General features: G+C 48.5%; 1 protein-coding gene and 1 long non-coding RNA gene across 2 annotated transcripts; both read left to right on the top strand.

Moving 5' to 3' along the window:
• Window positions 1-1,379: 1,379 nt before the first annotated feature.
• Window positions 1,380-7,434, top strand: LOC134427732 (uncharacterized). Its single transcript, XR_010030223.1, has 3 exons — window positions 1,380-1,527; window positions 4,324-4,364; window positions 7,309-7,434. It is a non-coding gene; the product is annotated as an uncharacterized LOC134427732 (long non-coding RNA).
• Window positions 7,435-12,834: 5,400 nt separating this feature from the next.
• Window positions 12,835-17,399, top strand: LOC134427969 (serine/threonine-protein kinase PAK 1-like). Its single transcript, XM_063174214.1, has 5 exons — window positions 12,835-12,942; window positions 13,643-13,742; window positions 14,144-14,340; window positions 15,674-15,811; window positions 17,196-17,399. The coding sequence occupies exons 1-5, from the start codon at window positions 12,865-12,867 to the stop codon at window positions 17,286-17,288; spliced, it is 606 nt and encodes a 201-aa protein (XP_063030284.1). The 5' UTR covers window positions 12,835-12,864; the 3' UTR covers window positions 17,289-17,399.
• Window positions 17,400-17,990: the final 591 nt, after the last annotated feature.

The raw sequence follows: 17,990 nt of genomic DNA, 5'->3' as shown, positions 1-17,990 counted from the left end.
AAAACCACCTTAAAAGCATTGGGTGGGGGGTCTTTAAAAAACTGGGAGCAGCATTTGGCAAAGGCTACCTGGTTAGTTAACACTCGAGGTTCCACCAACCGAGCGGGTCCTGCTCAGTCTGAGCTCCTTAATATAGTAGATGGGGATAATGCCCCAGTGGCCCATGTCAGAGGTTTGTTGGGAAAGACAGTATGGATCAACTCTGCCTCGAGTACAGACAAACCCATCCGTGGGATTGTCTTTGCTCAAGGACCAGGTTATACATGGTGGATAATGCAGAAAGATGGAACAACACGGTGTGTGCCTCAGGGAGACCTGATTGTGGGATGAGACTCATATATGAATGTCATTGTTTGTTGAATGTGAGACAGAAGGAAACTGTAAGTGTCAAAGGTCTGAGCAAGTAAGATGAGAGGAATGCATAAGTGTCAAAGGTGTGAGTAAGTGAAATGAAAGTTTTTATTGTATATTCACAATATGGGATAAGGAGTGGAGTGTCGTGGGTTGACAGCCTTTATCCCAATATCATGTGTTGTGTCTGGCAGCTGTGCCTTTTCTCTCTTCCCCCCCGCCTCCCCGGCCGTCTTGCTGAAGCGGGGCGGGGAAGAGAGGGGGGGAGTGTTTGACGAGGCCTTTTTTTGCTTTTGGGGCTTTTGGCTTCTTGGCTTGGCTAGCTGCTTTGCTTGCTTGCTTTCTGCTTTTTGCGCTGTTTTTTTTTCCTTTTCTTTTGTTCCCTCTTTCTTACCCTCCCCTGAAGATACTGGACCGCCTCCGGACCTGACCTGAGATGTCCAGGACACCTGGAGCTTGTGAGAGAAGCTTGGCGCCCTCACAACACAGTGTGTTTTCTTTTCTTTTCTTTTCTTTTCTTGTGTTGGGGAGTGTTCTTTTGTTACTTGTAAATAAATAGGTTTTGCTTTCCACTTTGCTCCTCCAAGAAATTCCTTCCCGAACCCGGTGTTGGGGGAGGGGTGGTTGGAGGTTTGTTTTGTTTGGGCGGCTCCCTTTTGGAGATTTCCCCTAATTTGTCCTAAACCAGGACAGCTATAGTTGTAGTTTCGGGGCCCAGGTGCAGGCTACGTTCCTCTTCTTTGTCACAAAGAAATCCGCATCCCATCCCGCTTCTTTAAACATAGTAAAGACAGGCAAGTGATATATTACCCTAGCCTTCACTACCTTATCTGATAAAAATTAATTATCCCTTATTATTTCTACTCTTCTTGCTATACTCTTTCCCCCTAACTAAATCTTGCTAAAATTTTAACTCTTCCAGTTCTTTTAAATCCTGGATTCATGGCCTCATCTCACACACCAGCCATGTGTGAGCCGATGCTGTAACTGGGAAATTCCACTCCTGAGCAGGAGATGCCAGGCCTGGTTCTGAGCTGGAAGGGTGAGAAGGATGAGATGCACGTGGTTTTGCTCCAGGGGATGTCCTGAAAGTGCACTGCCTACCTGCCCCTGCTGCCGAGCACCACGCTCCACCTCCTTCTCCTGCTCAGCAGATTTTTAGGAATCCAGGGCTTGGTATGTATTATTTGCTACTGCAACAAATAGAATGAATTTGCTTTGCAATCCCAGTTTTGCCCTGGATTATTTTCTGCATGGGTCTCCTCCTGAACCTGGGGCAATGACCAGTAGGGACCTACAGGACACTCCTATTCTCTTGTCAGTAAATTTGGAGAAGTGATTTAAGTATCAAGAAGTCAATAAGTATCAATCAGTAAATGAAATCATTTGGGGGAATATTTAGCCTGTGAGTTTCAGCAAAGTATTGAATATGTCTTAGATCCATGGATACAAATGAGTAAGTGAGATTGCTGGGTGTGCACGTGTTAGGGAAGTGATTCCCCACACAGCCAGTGCTGAGATCAAGGATTGCCTCTCTTCTAACCCTGAGCTGGCAGCAGGAATTGGGCCCTGCTTGGTAGCGTTCATTTTGAAGACTTCTGTTGAGCAGGTAAGAATGGTGAAAATGAAAACTTTTCCAGCTGTTTTGCTTTGGTTTACCTGTTTGAGGGTTAAAATTGTGTGCTGCAGGTGTGCTGGGTGTGTGCAGAGCAGTGCAGCCCCAGAAACCCCTTGGCTTGCCCACAGGCTGTCATGCCTTGTTGCCAGGTGTGCACAGCTGTGGCAGGAGAAGGAGCCCGCAGCGCAGTGGGCACCGTGCCCGGCCCAGCCGGGGCTCTCTGGCACAGAGCAGCAGCAGCGCCAGCACCGTTCAACCCGCTCCTGCCTTGGCTCCCCCTGGCACACAGAAGCCTCTGGAAATCAGCAGCGCCAGTGGCGTTCCCAGCTGGGAGCAGCTGCTGCTGGCAGGCAGATGCTGCCAGTTCGACTGCTGCCAAAGGGGAAGAGAGGCAGAGATGTACACGCACCGGAGCCCTGGGCATGTCCAATAAAGGTGCAAATATGTGGGGAGATTTGTTAGGAAACATTTCAGCTGTGATGCCAACAGTGGCTTCTCTCCTGGTTCTGTGTGTTCTGGACAAGTAATGCAATGGTTGGCTCTGACAATTAAGAAGCAGATGTTATGTGGATGTTCAAATGAGTAGTGATTATATTGTAATATATCCTCCCATAGTCCTCTTTCCCGTTCCCCTTGTAACAGCCTGGGCAGTCAGGGCATTTGGGGAGGGCTGGCTTGTGACCAGCAGGCAGGGTGTAACAACGCCTGACCTCCAGTCGGGATGCAGGAAAGTAATCTCCACCAATGGACAGCAGAGAAAGAGTTGACTGACAAAACTTTTGGAGGGGCTGAGAGTATAAAAGGCAGAGCATCCTTTTTGCAGATGAGCACATGGCTGCTAATCACAGAGACTCCCAATGCTGTAATTTTTCCTTGTTCAGTCCTTTGTTAAGGTTTACTAAACCTTTAAAATTTTAAAAGTGAGAGTCATTTCTCACACGTGCAAAGCTGTGGGCCATTATCTGTCTGGTTTCCTTTGCTTGTGTCCCATCTGAGTGCTCAGTTGGGGTACAGGCTGTAGGTGCTTGGGGCACTCCTGGAGTTCCTCTTGGATCCCCTGAACAACAGGGTTTGGCCCATGAGGGGAATTTTTGGTGCTTTGTGACAGCTGAGAATTTTCCAGGCTCTTTTGTGTTTTCTGTAGGGAAGGTTGGTTATTGCTTTGCATAAACTCACAGACCAACACAGAGCTGTCCCTTTGTGATGTCAGGGCATGGTTGCCACGTCGTCATAGTGGCATCAGAAGGTTGCCTTGGTGCACGGAAGGCCTGAGTGTCAGAGCAGCCCTAGGCCTTGCTCAGATCAGGAGAACCTTCCTGGTCAAAGCATCTGTCAGTAGGCAGCTGCCCACTGACAAGAGGCTTGTTTTTTTAGCGTTTAGAAAAATTGCAGAAATGCCAATAGTTAACCATCTGGCCACTGCAGCTTTGGCTGCATATGGCATTACTTAGTCCATTTATTATTTCACAAATTTTGCACGTAAGTAGAGGCATCCCTTCTGCTTAGGTTAGGGTGTATCCTAAACCTGGCTTTTGTATGTCTTCCTGCTCTTTCTTGGGGGCTGAGTTTCTGATTTTGAAAGAGAAAGAGCATTAGGATGCCAGTGCTTTGCTAAAGCTCCTGTCAAGAGGTCCAGCTAAAAGGGGGTGTCTGTAGCCACAGGAGCAGCATTTGCAGAGGAACCTGCAGGGCTTCCGTTCCCTGCACGGGAGAGTCTGTGGCAGCAGAGTCTGTCATTTCCTCAGGTTGTTGGGACAAGCAGGACACCTTTGAAAATTGACCTTCTTTAAGGCTTTCCAAAAACTCTTCAGTTGTTCCCAGAATTCAGAGAAAGCTTCTTTCTTTTTAAATTTTGTCATGAAAGGATTTGACTAACTTGACCTTTTACTAAATGCTAAAATAGTTGTTCCCTTTGAAAGGAAGGGCTGCTGTGCTTTTCCACAATAGAACTGCGCCACCTCTGGGGGATTTTGGGGAAGCTTTTCTGGGCAACGGTTTCCTGCAAGTTAATCAGAATTGGTGCATGACACTGAGTGAAAAAAAAAAAGAGTACCTGAAGGAGAAGATTTCAGAAGCTGTCTTATGTGTTTGGTAGAACAGGAGCATTGAGTGTTAAAAACACTTTGCATTTGCTTGATCATATTTGTATTCATTTCCTGGCTAAACTGGCTGCAGTGTAGGAAAAACCAAGAATATTGTCCTGATCTCTTGCTGGCTGTTTGAATGAGATGTGTCTCCTGGAGGGATGTTGTGAAATGGGAAATCATCTCTGTTTGGGTTGACTTGTTCTGTGGGATTCAGCAGCCCAGGCAGTTTTCTGACAGCATCTGGTTCATTTTCCCTTCCCACTACAGGACACCTGAAGCGTGTATTCAGCAGCGCTGAAGATCCTGAGGTGAGTGAGAAAGGAACATTTCATGTTCCTGGTGTTTAAGACTTGTAGAGCAAGCTGAGAGCTTGGCCAGTAGCAGTAGACTGTAGAGGGTCAGCTAGGAAGGCCGAAAGAAAAACCATATTCATGCCTGTAACAAAAATAAGAAAGGCAGAGATAGATATTTTTAAATTTCCTTCACAGAGTTTCAAGAACTAAAAACCTAGTTTTGAAAAGAGAACGATGCTTGCAGACAGCAGATAGGGAAAATTTAATTAAGAGCAATTTCCTGTACAGTTGAATTAGATCATTTTAATTTAAAGAGAGGAACTTAGAATCCTTTTCCTGTCAAACTTGATGATATCTCCTTGGAACATGAGGTGGTAGAACAGGAAGGCCATCTTGCAATGGTTCCTGCTGTATCTGAAGTGCAATGGGCACCTTTGTGGCTGGGGAGCTGCGTGGGCCCAAAGGACGCAGGGCTGGCGGCCGTGAGCAGCTGAAGAGGAGGCAGCGTGGGGCCAGGGGGCCCAGAAGGCCAAGGGCACGGTGGCTGTGCCAGCAGCAGTGGGGCAGCAGGAGCAGGGCAGGGAGCGTGGCCTGTGCTGGGCAGCGCTGCGGCCACAGCTGGAGTGCTGTGTGCAGCTGTGGGCCCTGGGAAGCAGAAAGTCATGGAGGGGCTGCAGCGTGGGCACAGAGGGACAGGGGAGCTGGGCAAGGGGTGCAGCACAAGGCCAGGGAGGAGGTGCTGAGGGAGCTTTAGCCTGGACAATGGGGGCTCATGAGGGACCTTCAGGCAGACTGCCATAGATCCCTGCCTTGGATCCATAGAGCCAATGCTCAGCACGAGGGCTGTTTCCCTGCCAAACATCCCTTCACTGCATCCAAGTGCTTTAGACACTGGTGTGGGTAACACTTTCATATTTTGTTGATTTCTTTGTTTGCTAGAAGGAGAAGCCTTGTGCAATTTCTCCTTCTCCAGGGAGCAAGGGAGCTTTTTTCTCAGTCTTTCCTACCCTTTTACAGCACTGGCAGAAATTCTGCTAGAATTTCAGTTTTCAAGGGGGCAGTTCTGGACAATGCAGTATTTTTGCACAAGAACACATCGTTTGGGGCAGGGATGTTGGTGCAGAACGAGCTGTTCTGGTGCCAGACCAGCCAGTAGGGCTTGCCCATCCTTTTCAAGTTAACGGCTCCCGTGTCTTTTGGCTGCCCAGGGAATCAGTGTGTGTTGTGTTTGGGAACTGAGTAGGAAATCAATGCCCTTGCATTCCAGCTGGTGCTCAGAGATGAGAGGAGCTGGGAGGGGCTGGGCTGCATTTCTGATTCCAGCCACTTCAGCACCATCAGTGTGGGCGAGTCCAAGCGAAGAACTTGCCCGAGCACAGATGCACAAAGAGAGCCGTTCCCAGTGCAGTGCTCTGGGTCTGATTGCATTCCATAAGGACCGACATGCTCCAGATTGCCCAAGAGTGTGGGTTACTGAAGCAACAGGAGAGCAAGTTCAGGATGGCTGCTGGTTGGGGCACTGCTGCCGAGTGCTGATGTGTGTAGCGACAGAAAGGACAGAATTGATTCAGGGTGACCCCCACGTGGTGAAAAATGTGCTTTCACTCTATGATTTAGAAGTTTAAACAAATGCTTTATTAAGCTATGTTATATTACACTAGTACTATATTAAAACTATACTAAAGAGATATTATACTAAAAACATACGAAAGAAAAACTCGTGACTGTCTCCACACAGCCTTTTATCTAATTATCTAATCAGTCTAAACAACTATCTCTAAAATCCAATTAACAAATCACTTTCAGTAAACAATCACTATAACACATTCTTCATGTACTAAAAAACAAGAACAGCAAGTAGAGATAATCATTGTTTTCTCTCCTTCTATGAGTTTCTCACTACCTTCCCTTAGAAAAAACCTAGGAGAGAGAATTATATCTCCCTTCAAAGAAGGTAAATTCTACAGCACAGTAAAGAGAGATGATAAAAGTGAGATCTGTCTATCTATCGATTTTAATCTTCCTGGCTCTGCTCCAAAGCAGTGGAAGATGCAAAGGCATCCCTTCAGGAGAGAATTAGAGACAAGTTCCATTGACTGATCCTGAGCAGGCAGAGATGTTTCCCCCTCCAGAGATGGTTGTTTTTTCCCTTCATGTTTTCCTACTCCAGCCTTTTCTGACCTGAAGCCTTCATTTGTCCTTTAAATTTTTGCATGTCTTAAGGGAGTGGAACTATCCCATGCTGTAGCTGGGGTCTGGTGACTCTGGTCATACATACCATGCCATACATGGCACATGGTTTCCTTCACTGGCATCCCCAGGGCTGTGTAAGTGCATTCGTTAATGGGGCCTTATGAGAAACTCTGTTACTGCTGGTCAGAATTCTCCGTTGACAAAAGAGGGAGAAGAAGCACCTTGGTCTTCCTCCATATACTGAGGTGGCCATAGAGGTTCTCTGACTTCCATCAGAGATCTTTGCATGCATCCTTATCTCCTGAATGACCCGGTTTTCTAACAAGAGTGTGGATGTCAGGAAGGAGGAATGGTGGTGCAGGCCTGAAGAGAAGGTGAACTCCAGAAGTGTCTCTCACAAGGAGTGAGCTCACCCAGGAAGCCCCTGCAGAGCCAGGATGGAGCTGTGGGACAGGGCGGGGAGTCAGTCACTACTGAAAGACAAACAGGACACGGCGGAAGCAGAGGGAGGCCCTCACCAGACCCTTGAGAAATGCCACCCCTTCCCTGTCAGCTGCCTGAGAGGCTGCTGGAGCTTCAGTCCCAGATGGCCCCTGATTGTAGGGCCAGGGTCACTTTGGAATCTGTGCCTCCCCTCGGGCAGAGAACGACCCAGGAGAGCAGCAGCACAGTGCTTTGGGAACGTGTGAGCCCAGCAGTCTGTGAGTCTTGGCCCACAAAGGGTGTATGGGAAGTTGAAACCCATCTTCTCTTGCTTTCTGTGCAGGTGCTTCTAGAGAAAGAGCAGGAGCACACTGCCTCATCTGAGCTGCCATGCCAGACTCAGGGAGAGCTGTTCCCAGCCCGAGGGCAGGAAGAGCAGCTCAGGCAGCAGGTGGAAGAGCCACAGGAGAATGGCCAGGTAAGTCTGACTGGCCAGGGCACAGAGGGAAAGGCAGGGAGAGGGGCATAAACCAGAGCTCTTGGGACTGAGGAGGCCAGGAGTCCCACAGGCAATGGAGGCACAGAGCCTTGCAATCTGCAGAGATCAGCCCTGCGACAGGAGGTTTGCAATGGAGGCAGATGTGGGGAGGGAAGCAGAAAGAAGGGGCTGAATAAATGTGATTTTGAGGCTGCAAGAGGAAAAAAGCTAAGCCTGATGGCACCTCTCAGTCCCTTGCTCTGCTTTTGTGTGCACAGAACATCAAGGCAGAGCCACATGCAGAGCTGCCCGAAGCTCAGAGTGACATCATGGCAGTGAAGAGAAAGAACAAGGAAGACATGGGAAGAATTCAAGAGGAGAATCTCCATCAGCAGAGGGGCGATCATCAAAACCAGGTGAATGAAAGAGTGGCAGCCACTCCACTCATGAAATGTCCTCTCTTTTGTTTATTAGAGAACATGAACGAACAGCTGGATGCAGAGCTTCAGACAGCTCCCAGTATGATCAAGGCAAGGCATAAGCAGCTGGAGGAAGAAATGAAAATCATCAGAGAGAAACTTAATCGCTTCCGTCAGTCTCTGCAAAACCAAGTGAGTGAAAGAGGGATGCAGCCACTGCAGTCACCAATCTGGTGGTTTCTGCCCTTCTTGCCTTTCCAGTGCAGAGCAGCAGGGAGTGGGGCCATGCCTCTGAGTGCCATGCTGCTGTAGTGTGTGTATCACAGTCACGCTGAAGGACATTTCCCGGTGTGCTGAATCTCAACGTCTGCCCTGGACAGTGAAACTTGTCCTTTGGCATTTTGGCCAGCAGTCATCCCAATTGATTCCTGCTGGCCTGTTCCTGCTCTCCTTTTTTCTTGAGGTGTTTTTACAGTGGAACTTGGTGACCCAGAAGGAGGATTGAAACAAGCTGTTGTATCCCCTGTCAGTCTGTTCTTTGCCTTTCCTCACAGTCGATGACTCCTGGCTGACAGGGACAAGCTGTAGTGTCTGACTGCTTTGTTCTGTTTGGCTTGAGGTGCAAGTGTTGACATCTCACCGGGCAGCCTGCGAAGACTTGCAGGGAATGTGTGGCAATGAAGAACCCCAAGTGAGGAGTGAGGCACAGGAACTGTGCCCACCAGAAATGCTCCAGGTCCAGCACATCATGGGCTCTGAACCTGCTGCTGCAGCAGCATCACCTGGAGGAAGCCCTTCTGTGAAACCTGGGAACTCAGGCTGGGGCACATCCCGGGAACAGGAGATTGAGGAGGAGTACCTGGAGCTGCTGGGTACGTCTGGGGTGTTTCTTATCTGAGGGACAGTGTGTTGTGTGCAGGTGTCAGCAGAGCTGTACCCAATGCTCCTCCTGAGCTCGGTGTCACAGGGCCATTTAGGACTCCCCAGAGGCAGTGCTGTGCTGCGAGGCAGCGAGAGAGCTCTGGGTGTTCCTGCTGCCTCTGAGGGCACCTGGGACTGGCTTGGGTTTGCCTGAGCTTCCCTCTCTGCTAAAGGCTGAAGCAGGGATTGTTCTTGGATCAGCAGAAGGCTGTGACCTAGCAAATGATCTAGGCAAGTCCTGTGCGCTAGTGGCCAAACTGAACAGAATTTTTAGCTTCCTAAATTCTCCTTAGACTCCTGACTTGCAACCAGTCATCACAGCAAAAAAACTTCACAGAAATGGACTGACTTTGGAGTTTTGTCTTTTTGGCTTTGGAGTTTTTTTTGTTGGGGGGGTAGGGTGGGATTGCTTTTCTGTTTTTCATTTTTGTTGGGGGTTTTTTGTTGTGTTTTTCTCCATCCTGAAGGAGCCCTTTTACCCCACGTTTTACTGATGTCATTTTATGACTGTTACTGTTACCACTACTACATCTGCAGTTTATTTTCATGAGAATGCTATATTTTTGTCAATAAGAGAATGCTATCTTTTTGTCAATAAGAACTACTTTGAAAGAACATCAGGTTACAGGACAAATAGAGAGCACAAAGTATTTTCCATGTGTCGCCAAAGAAAAAACAGAGACTTTGATAAAAATCGTTATTTAATCTTCTAGTTTTATGCTTATCAAAATGTGTCCAGGAGACACATCCAAGTGGCATGATCAGATCAAACTGTACTGCAGGCATTTCTCAGGAGAGAGCCTCCAGCCCAGCCATGGTATATCCCTCAGATCCATGGCACTTTTCCATACCTGATTCCCACTCTTTCCCATGACTGTTAGAATCCTACCCATTGGCCCAGGCCCGGCTCAGATCAGTCTCTAGGAAAACACATCAAGCCCTTTGTGAATCTGCAGCACAACCCAATGAATCTGCTTCTTGCCCATAACAGCTTCCAGTGCTGTGCTCTCAGATAAGAGACCTGGTGGGGCTGAGACCAGAGCCCAGTGGATTCTGTGTCTGCCATCACCTGTTGGGACAAAAAGGGCACTGATCTGTGCCTCAGTGTGGCTGATCTCAAAGCCCATCCTGTTGTGTCCTGAATGGGGGCAACAGCTTGTCTGGGGCTCAGGCTCACTCTGGCTTCTTCCCATCAGTGCCTGTCAGTGCTCATGCTGGGGCTTTGCCAGCCTTGTTGTGGTCGCTGCCCTGTCCCTGAGGGCTGGAGGGACTGCAGAGGCTGGAGCCTTCCTTAGCTGGGAGAGGGGCATCTTTGAGCTCAGCCTGCTCACAAACAGGTCAGGGTCCTGATGCTGAAAGCCCCATCAGGATCGGTTGCAGCTGGAGCTGCTCTGGTTTACAAATGGGAAGGCATTCCTTTGGCAAACTGCTGAAAGGTGGGGAAGATGTCCTCCTCTCCTGGGGTTGTATGTCCCTGTGCTTTGTTTCCTGTCAAGAGAACTCTTCAAAAGACTGTACAAATCAGTCTCTGTGCTGGCCACCTGTGCTGCAGGGCTGTCTGCCTGGTTGTGGTTGTTGATACCCAGCCGACCATGAAGGGCTCAGAGCTCCAGGCGCTGGGGCTGCCTTTTGTATCTCCTGGAAGCTGGGATCTCTGCTTTAAAGTCAGCATCTTGCATTTTGTTTCCCTCAGGGAGAATGGTGAACACCACTGAAAATCCCCTGATGAAATACACGCATCTGAAATATATTGGCAGCGGGTGAGTCCAACAGCAGTTACTCCTGCACAACCCTGGGCCAGGTGTTTTGGCGGTGGAATGTCTATCCAGCGTGAAGTCAGGCCAGCTGCAAAGATGATCACACACTGGGGAGAGATCGTCCCATCTCTCAATGCTGCTCAGAATTTGTGAGTGGGCTCAGAAGGCATTGTCAGAGATGCCTTGCTACCGAGGTCTTTCCTGCATCAAGGAACAGGACCTGGAAGGTCTCCTTGTCTCTCAAGTGTGGGACAGCTCTGTGTTAATTTCTTTAGCATTTTTTATGTGTCTCAAAATCATACTGGCACACTAATGAAAAGAGAAGAAACTTGCTTGCCTGAAAGAGCAACCTATGCCCTATCAAAGCTGTGAGATAACAGTTCCCAGGAACAATTCTTGCCCCTGGTTTGAAGAGGGAAATACTCTGTGGTCAGAATAGCAACCAAACTGTTTAGACAGTGAAACCCAAGAGGAAAGACTAAACTCCCTTTAGAAATTGGACCCCAGTGCTTCAGGAACAGGCCCAGTGCCCATGCACTTGAGAGGAAAATGCATCATCTCCCTTCTGGCAGAGCCCTCCTGCATCCTGCAGGTTTTGACACTTCCAGCAGAGATCTCCTGTGTGGGCTGGCTTTCACTGCAAGATCTAAACAGCTTCTCCTTTCTCTGCTTCTGTTTTTTTTCTAGGACTTTTGGAGATGTTTACAGAGCACTCGACAGTGCCACAGGAGGAGAGGTAAATGTCACCAGCCCCTGCAGGCTCTGCTGCACTCGAGGGCTTTCCCCTCTGGTGTGAGCTGTGGCTGGAGCTTTGGGCAGAGCTGTGCTGAAAAGGCACAAGAAGCACAGACTGGTGCCAGCCCACAGAACACATTTGGGACTTTGTCCTCCTCAGCTGCCGGAAGGAAGGCACGGAGGGCAGCGGTTCCTTTCAGAGAAGGACGCGCTCACTCGCTCTCCATTGCTAAAACAAAGGTGGTGCCTGCGAGCACCTCACTGCTCTTTGGGGCTACAGCTTCAGAGTCCTGAATTCTCATTTCTGGCTGCCAGCAAATCCATCTGAAAGTTACTGGTAGTTCCTTAGCCACCTGCAGTGCTGCACTTGGGAACTGCACGTAGGGAGAGATCTGCAAGGCGTCCCTGAAAGCCCTAAGCCCTGCCCATATCACAAGATGTATCCACAGAGTATTAAGGCATGGATTCCTTCTTCTGAGTCCCAAACAAAGCAGCAGAGAGTGCGGTCAGACGTTTGTGGGTGATAACTGAGACGCCGTTGTTCCCAAGTGGTCAAGGAAAAATGTCAGTGGCCCCACGTGTCCTGTAACTGGCTCCCAAGGGAGCAGAGAAATGGGCTGTTGGAATGTCAGTTCCTGATTACTGCAGTGCCTAATCACAAGGCAGTTTGGCACAGCTCAGCTGTGTCATTGCAAAATCACTCGCTCCACGTGCCTTGTGGTCTCGTGCCACCAACCCCTCAAGTTACTGATTTTTAATGTCATTTTAGGTGGCAATAAAAAAAATAAATCTTCAAGGAGTGAGGAGGAAGGAGCTAACCTTTAATGAAATAACGATCATGAAGAGGTATAGGAGTCCCAATGTTGTGAATTATTTAGACAGGTGAGAGGTCATGGTCTTATCCCATGGATGTGTGTTTACATAAAGCAAACGTGAGAGGTTAAAAACCCTCTTTGGTCAGTGGCAGCAAGTAAAGCTGTTAATTTTTATTTATTCATATTTCTCTACTCATCTCCAATGGATGAGAAGAGAGTGCATCTTGTCTGCATGAGTCTTCCCTGGCACACCTAGTTTGATAATTACTCCAAAATTATTCAAAACCTGGATCAGCTGTATCTTCCTAACTCAATAGCCTCAAAGTTCACTGCCTCCACATTTATTTGGGATTGATTTTTTCAAGTTTCTTAAGTGCAGATGAACCATCCTAAAGTAGATTTCCCTTGGATTGTTGCCCCTCTTTGCCATTGCTATGCATGCCAGGAAGACTAGGTGCTTATTTTCAGAAACACCATGCCTGGCATGTTTTTTATCTGGGCTGTTTCTAAACTGCACTTTTCATTTGCTGCCCATCTAAGACATCTCCTTTTTCACAGATGTGTCTTTCTCTATGAGACACTGCACAGATTGCAAATAATGCACAGCCAAGAGGGAATGTCTATTCCTTTGATTCTGTCCTTGTCACAAAGGCATCTGGAAATAAGAAACCTGGAAGCAAAAAACCAATGTAGCCATGCATGTTCATCTTTACCCCCTTGTTTCCTTCTTTCAGCTACCTTCTGGGCGAGGAACTCTTGCTGGTTATAGAGTACATGGATGGAGGTGTCCTGAGCGACATCGTCAGCCAGACCTGCCTGTCTGAAGATGAGATGGCAGCCATCAGTCGGGAGGTCAGCAATCCCATCTGTGTTTCCAAGGGCTTGGGCAGGATTGTCTGGGAAACAGGGGCTCAGAACAGGAGAGGTTTCCTGTGCCGAGCTTTGTTTCTGTGTTGCTGGTATGCTATGGGCAAGTAAAAGCATCTCAAGTGAAAGGCCTGCCAGTGCCCCTGCACTCCCTGTACTCAGTGCCAGTACTCTTATCTCCTGCTGTAGTATTCTCGCTCTGTCTCTTGTATTTGTAGTTGCTGTTCTCCACCTTGCCTCTCTAAATGTTTGCCTGGAGTCTGTCTTCACTGCATTCCTTGCCTGTAAAAGCAAAGGTGCTGGTGGCAGGATTTGAAACAAAGAGCAAAGAAAGAAGAGAGAGACTCGTTTCTCTCAGTGCTCAGCTAAAAAGGATAGGAGTGCAGCCAGAATGCTCTTTGCTTCTGAGCACATGCGCTGCAGCAGGAGTCATCCTGGCTGGTTGGCAGGGGACAGCCTACCACAGCAGGTGCTGTTGCTCTTTCCAAAGCTGACGTGCCTTTCCTCAGAAAGGTCCTGCTCTGCAAGTGTTGGAGCAGCAAGCTCTTCCTCTCAGTGGCCATGACTGTTCTGCCATTACTCCCCATTCCCCTGGAGAGGGATCTTTTAGATTCTTTCTTGCCTTTCTTCTGTGATGAAATCACATCACTCATTTTTGCCCTTCTGTTTCCGTTTTCTTGCTCAGTGCCTGCAAGGACTGGATTTTCTTCATGCAAACGATGTGATCCATCGAGACGTGAAGAGTGACAACATCCTTCTCAGAACGGACGGTTCTGTCAAACTGGGTCAGTATATTCTTGGTCAGGTGCAGCTCTCCAGGGATGTGGGTGTGGGGCTGCTTGGCGTGACTGCCAGCTCCCCAAAAATGGTGCTGGTGGCAGTGCAGGGACCCCTGCTGCGAGCTGAGGGCACAGTTGCAACGTGCACAGAGGTAGAAGGAGCCACAAGCAGTCAAGAGTGGCCTTGCTCTGTGTGGGTCCCTTCCAGAGGGAGGGAGTTACAAGTCTAAAGTTTCCAAAGAACAAAAGCCACTGCTGGAGGCAGTGTAAAACATGGTGGGATTTTTAAAGTCGCCAATGCCAGGAGATTCAACAGAGCAATTTTAAACTTCTACTGGGGAATTCTTTTGCTTGCTTTCCTAATTGCACAGAATTCAGATAAAACCAGTATTTTGTTTTCTCCTCAGCTGATTTTGGCCTCGCTACTCAGCTCAGCCCTGAGCAGAGCAGACGGTGCTCGGTAACCGGGACTCCTTGGTGGATGGCGCCTGAAGTGGTGACAGGTCAACCATATGGCCCCAAAGTGGACATATGGTCTTTTGGAATTGTGGGAATTGAAATGATAGAACAAGAACCTCCTTACTTGGGCGAAAGTTCTGGCACGGTAAGGAGCAAATACTCACTGATCCCACTGTCTTTCTCACCTGTCCCATGTCCTGTGTGCCACTGGACAAAATCCCATTGCCATCTGCTGGAACTACTTCCACCAAGGTCCCCTCCTACAAATGTGCCTGCAACACATCAGCATCTGCTGTACTTTTGCTTGCATCAGTGGGGGAACTCAAGCCTTACCACATGCAAACAAACTCCAAACAAACTCCATTCTCACTCAACACTTTCCTTTGGGTTAGTGGTTCCAGTTCTTTTGTCTGTGTAGATGGCCTTAATAACAGGGAAAAAGCATCTTAAAAGTGTTGTTATCTTTCCAGAAATGAAGGAAGGAAACCCAAACCCAACAAAGTTTCTAAAACCGTGGTCTTTAGAGAAGAACCTAACCCTGTGTGCAGTTTCTTCTCACTGGAAAACATGGGCATGAGGGTGTAATGCACAGAGTCTCTTCTGCTTCTTGTGCAGTGCTGCTGAAACACTCAGTGACCGTGTTTCTCTCCTAGCCCAAGCAACATTCTGCACGTCACCAAGCCAGAGCCTGGTGATGTGGAGAGCCTGCCAAAACCTCCTGTTTGTTTCCTGGCACTTTCTGGCATGGGCCTACCATTAATGCGTTGACTTGAGCAGCCAAATGACTAGAGGGTGTCCATAGGGATGGAACCTCTCCTTCTTCTGACCTAGACAATTTTTCTTTGGCTGCAAAAATGGGAAGCTGAAATTTTCAGACTGCTGAGAGACAGAGCTGCAAGTGGCTCCTGTGTGCCCAAGCAGGCATTTTCATCCCAATACATTTGTGCAGGCATCTTAATGTGTCTGTGTTGAAGAGGAGATTGTAAATGTTTGTTTCCCTACCTGGGTATTAACTGATGGATTTCCTTTCTTTTCTTCCAATTCCCATTGTTTTCAAGAACAGCACAAAAAGCTGGATGAGTTTTGTTCTAGGGCACGTGCGCTTAAAGGACCAACAAGCACTGCAGAGATGCCTTTCATGTAGTAACCCTTGAAATTAGTTAGTATAGCAAAGTCCCTCTTCCAAAAACCATCTCAAGCTGGCATGAATCCTCAGAGAAGCAAATGTCCTTTTGCTGATGTAGTTCCCACTAACTAGGTCAGGCAATGAAATCAGCTGCCAAGGCAAGATCTGCAGGATGGTGGAAAAGCTGTGGCTGCATCGGGGTTTGGGTTTTTGGTTGGTAAAGGAAAGTCATCTCTGGGTCTGTGCCAGGGCAGAAACTGCCACTGAAGAACAGAGGTTAAACAAAGGGATCTGGGAGAGCCTTAGAGATGTGAAAGCAGGAGGTGGAGCCTGGTGTCTCCTTTCTCTCCAGGCTACATACCTGATAGCCACAGTAGGGACTCCACAGCTGCGGCAGCCCAAGCTCCTCTCGGCTTTGCTGCGTGACTTCCTGAGCTGCTGCCTGCAGACAGACGAGGAGCAGCGCTGGTCTGCCAAGGAGCTCCTGCAGGTAAAATGTGAAGGGGCTGCAGGTGAAACAGGCTCTGAGGGATGGGCTCCTCCTCCACTCAAGCCCAAGGCAGCAGATGAGCCCCCTTCCTCCTCACCTCCACTCTTGCTGCTCTTCAAATGAAAATGGTGAGGAATCCTAGACTGGCCTGGGCTGGCAGGGCCCTGTAAATGTCCTCTGGTGCAAGTGTCCTGCAATGAGCAGGGACATCTTTAAAGAGATCAGGTTGCTCAGAGCCCGTTGCCACCGGAGCCGGAATGGTTGCAGGGATGGGGCACCTACAAGCTCTTGGGGCAGGCTGTGCCAGTGTGGCACCATGCTCTGAGTACACAAGTTCTTCCTTAGACCTACTCTGATTAGATGCCCTTAGTGTTTAAATATATTTGTCCATATCCTATTGTAACTGGCCCTGTTTTTAAAGATGTCCCCCAATTTCTTCAAAGCCACTCTGAAGTCTTGGAAAGTGGCAATAAAGTCTCCCTGGGGCCTGTCCTTCACAAAACTGAGTAACTCCAGCTCCCTCTGCATTTCCTGTGAGGAGAGGTGCTCTGTCCTCTGAGTGTGTCTGTTGCCCTCTTTTGTGATTTAGTGGAGTATTCAGTTTTATCTAATGGCAAAAGAATTGAAGTAGAGCAATGCAGGGTACAGAGACATGAAATGGTGGTGGAGGAACCCAAGGAAGCCAGTCCCAGCCTAGGGGTCAGAGATTTGGCTGTGGGCAGGAGGGGCTGTGGGGGGCTCACTGTGAGCCTCTGAGGGGCCCTGGTTGGTGCCCCCCAGCCCACTCTCAGAGGTTTCTGCCATGCAAACAGGGACAGCTGGGAGGGACTTGTCCCAGCCCCATCTGCTGCCTGGCACGCTCAAGCAGACGGGAACTGTGCCAGGGTTACTGCCAGGTTGTGTGGCAGAGAGGGAACTGCAAGGCCCAGTGCCACTGGGCTGGCCCTGCTGGGAAGGAAGGTGCCATCCATCACACGAGGGGCAGGGCATGGAAAGGCAGACACTGCTTTCTGTCCCTGTGGGAATCAGCACAGTGCCTGTCTTTCAAAGGCAGGGACCTATGTGAGTCATTGGAGTTTCCTGAAAGGAAGAAAACCCCGGGACAGAAAGCACCATTTCTAGAGCGCTAGCAGGGCAAAAATCCCAGCATGATGAAGACATCACAATAAACAGATGAGTGGGATTCTGGGTCAGGTTTGCCTGTGATGGCAAGGTCTTGCACATTGGGGATGACTGGGGAGTAGATGGTCCCATTGCTCCTCTTTCTGGGTCTTTCCAGGAACTTGATGTATCCTGACTGAGTCCCTGAAGCAATGAGCTTGGAAAGTAATGGTTCACTGTTCTATGTTCTTTTGTTGTTTTTTGTTTTTTTTCCGGTGGACAGCATCCATTTGTAACTTCAGCCAAGCCACCATTCATCCTGGCACAAGTCATCAACTCGGTGAAGAAGACGAATAACCCTAACCCTAAACTCTAAACCTAAAACCTAACCCTAACCTTAAATGCTAACCCAAACCCTAACCCTATCCCTATCTCTATCCCTTACCCTTTCCCTTACCCTTTCTCTAACCCCAACCCTAAGCCTAAGCCAAAGCCTAAACCGAAACCCAAACCTGAACCTAAGTCTAAGCCTAAGCCTAAGCCTAAGCCTAAACCTGAACCTAAGCCTAAGCCTAGCCCTAACCCTAGGAGACTAGAACATAGCAATCATGTCAAGATGTTATCTCTGTTACCAATTTAGAGTAGGATTGTAGAGTAGGGTGGCTAAAGAGATTTGTAGCATAGAATTATAGATTAGAGTTGTAATTAATAAAGTTTCTGAAACATCAACTCACTTGGAAGATTCTCCTCCTTCTGACCCCTTCAGAAAATTCAATATTTTTTTCTGAATTACCAATTGTTTTTTATTGGTGCTAAGTCACACATATGGCTTTTTTTGTATGGTTTCATAAGTGAGGAGGGCTCTTCTTCATTCATCCTCTCCAGACGGCACTGCCTTTGGAATGTGACCCGCTGGCTGGTTATGGCGCAGCTGTGGTATTTCTAGTTGAGGCAGAAAGGGCAATGGCATTTGAAGGCAAAACCAAAGGAAGAATGAGGCAGCCCAAACATCTTGTGCAGATGCAGGCCTTCAGCTGTGACTGGAGAACAATGTGGTTCCTGCCACTTGGATTTGTAT

Source organism: Melospiza melodia, chromosome 21 (assembly GCF_035770615.1).
Source record: "Melospiza melodia melodia isolate bMelMel2 chromosome 21, bMelMel2.pri, whole genome shotgun sequence".
Lineage (NCBI taxonomy): Eukaryota > Metazoa > Chordata > Aves > Passeriformes > Passerellidae > Melospiza > Melospiza melodia.
Note: the sequence above shows the minus strand (reverse complement) of the source record. Positions and strands in the feature narration are given on the sequence as shown.

Bases quoted from the DNA above. Each gene is read 5' to 3' on its own strand.
- LOC134427969 (XM_063174214.1), top strand. From the start codon at position 12,865: ATGGATGGAGGTGTCCTGAGCGACATCGTCAGCCAGACCTGCCTGTCT. The intron at 12,943-13,642 runs GTCAGCAATCCC...TTTCTTGCTCAG, and splicing joins TGGCAGCCATCAGTCGGGAG to TGCCTGCAAGGACTGGATTT. The intron at 13,743-14,143 runs GTCAGTATATTC...TTTTCTCCTCAG, and splicing joins GGACGGTTCTGTCAAACTGG to CTGATTTTGGCCTCGCTACT.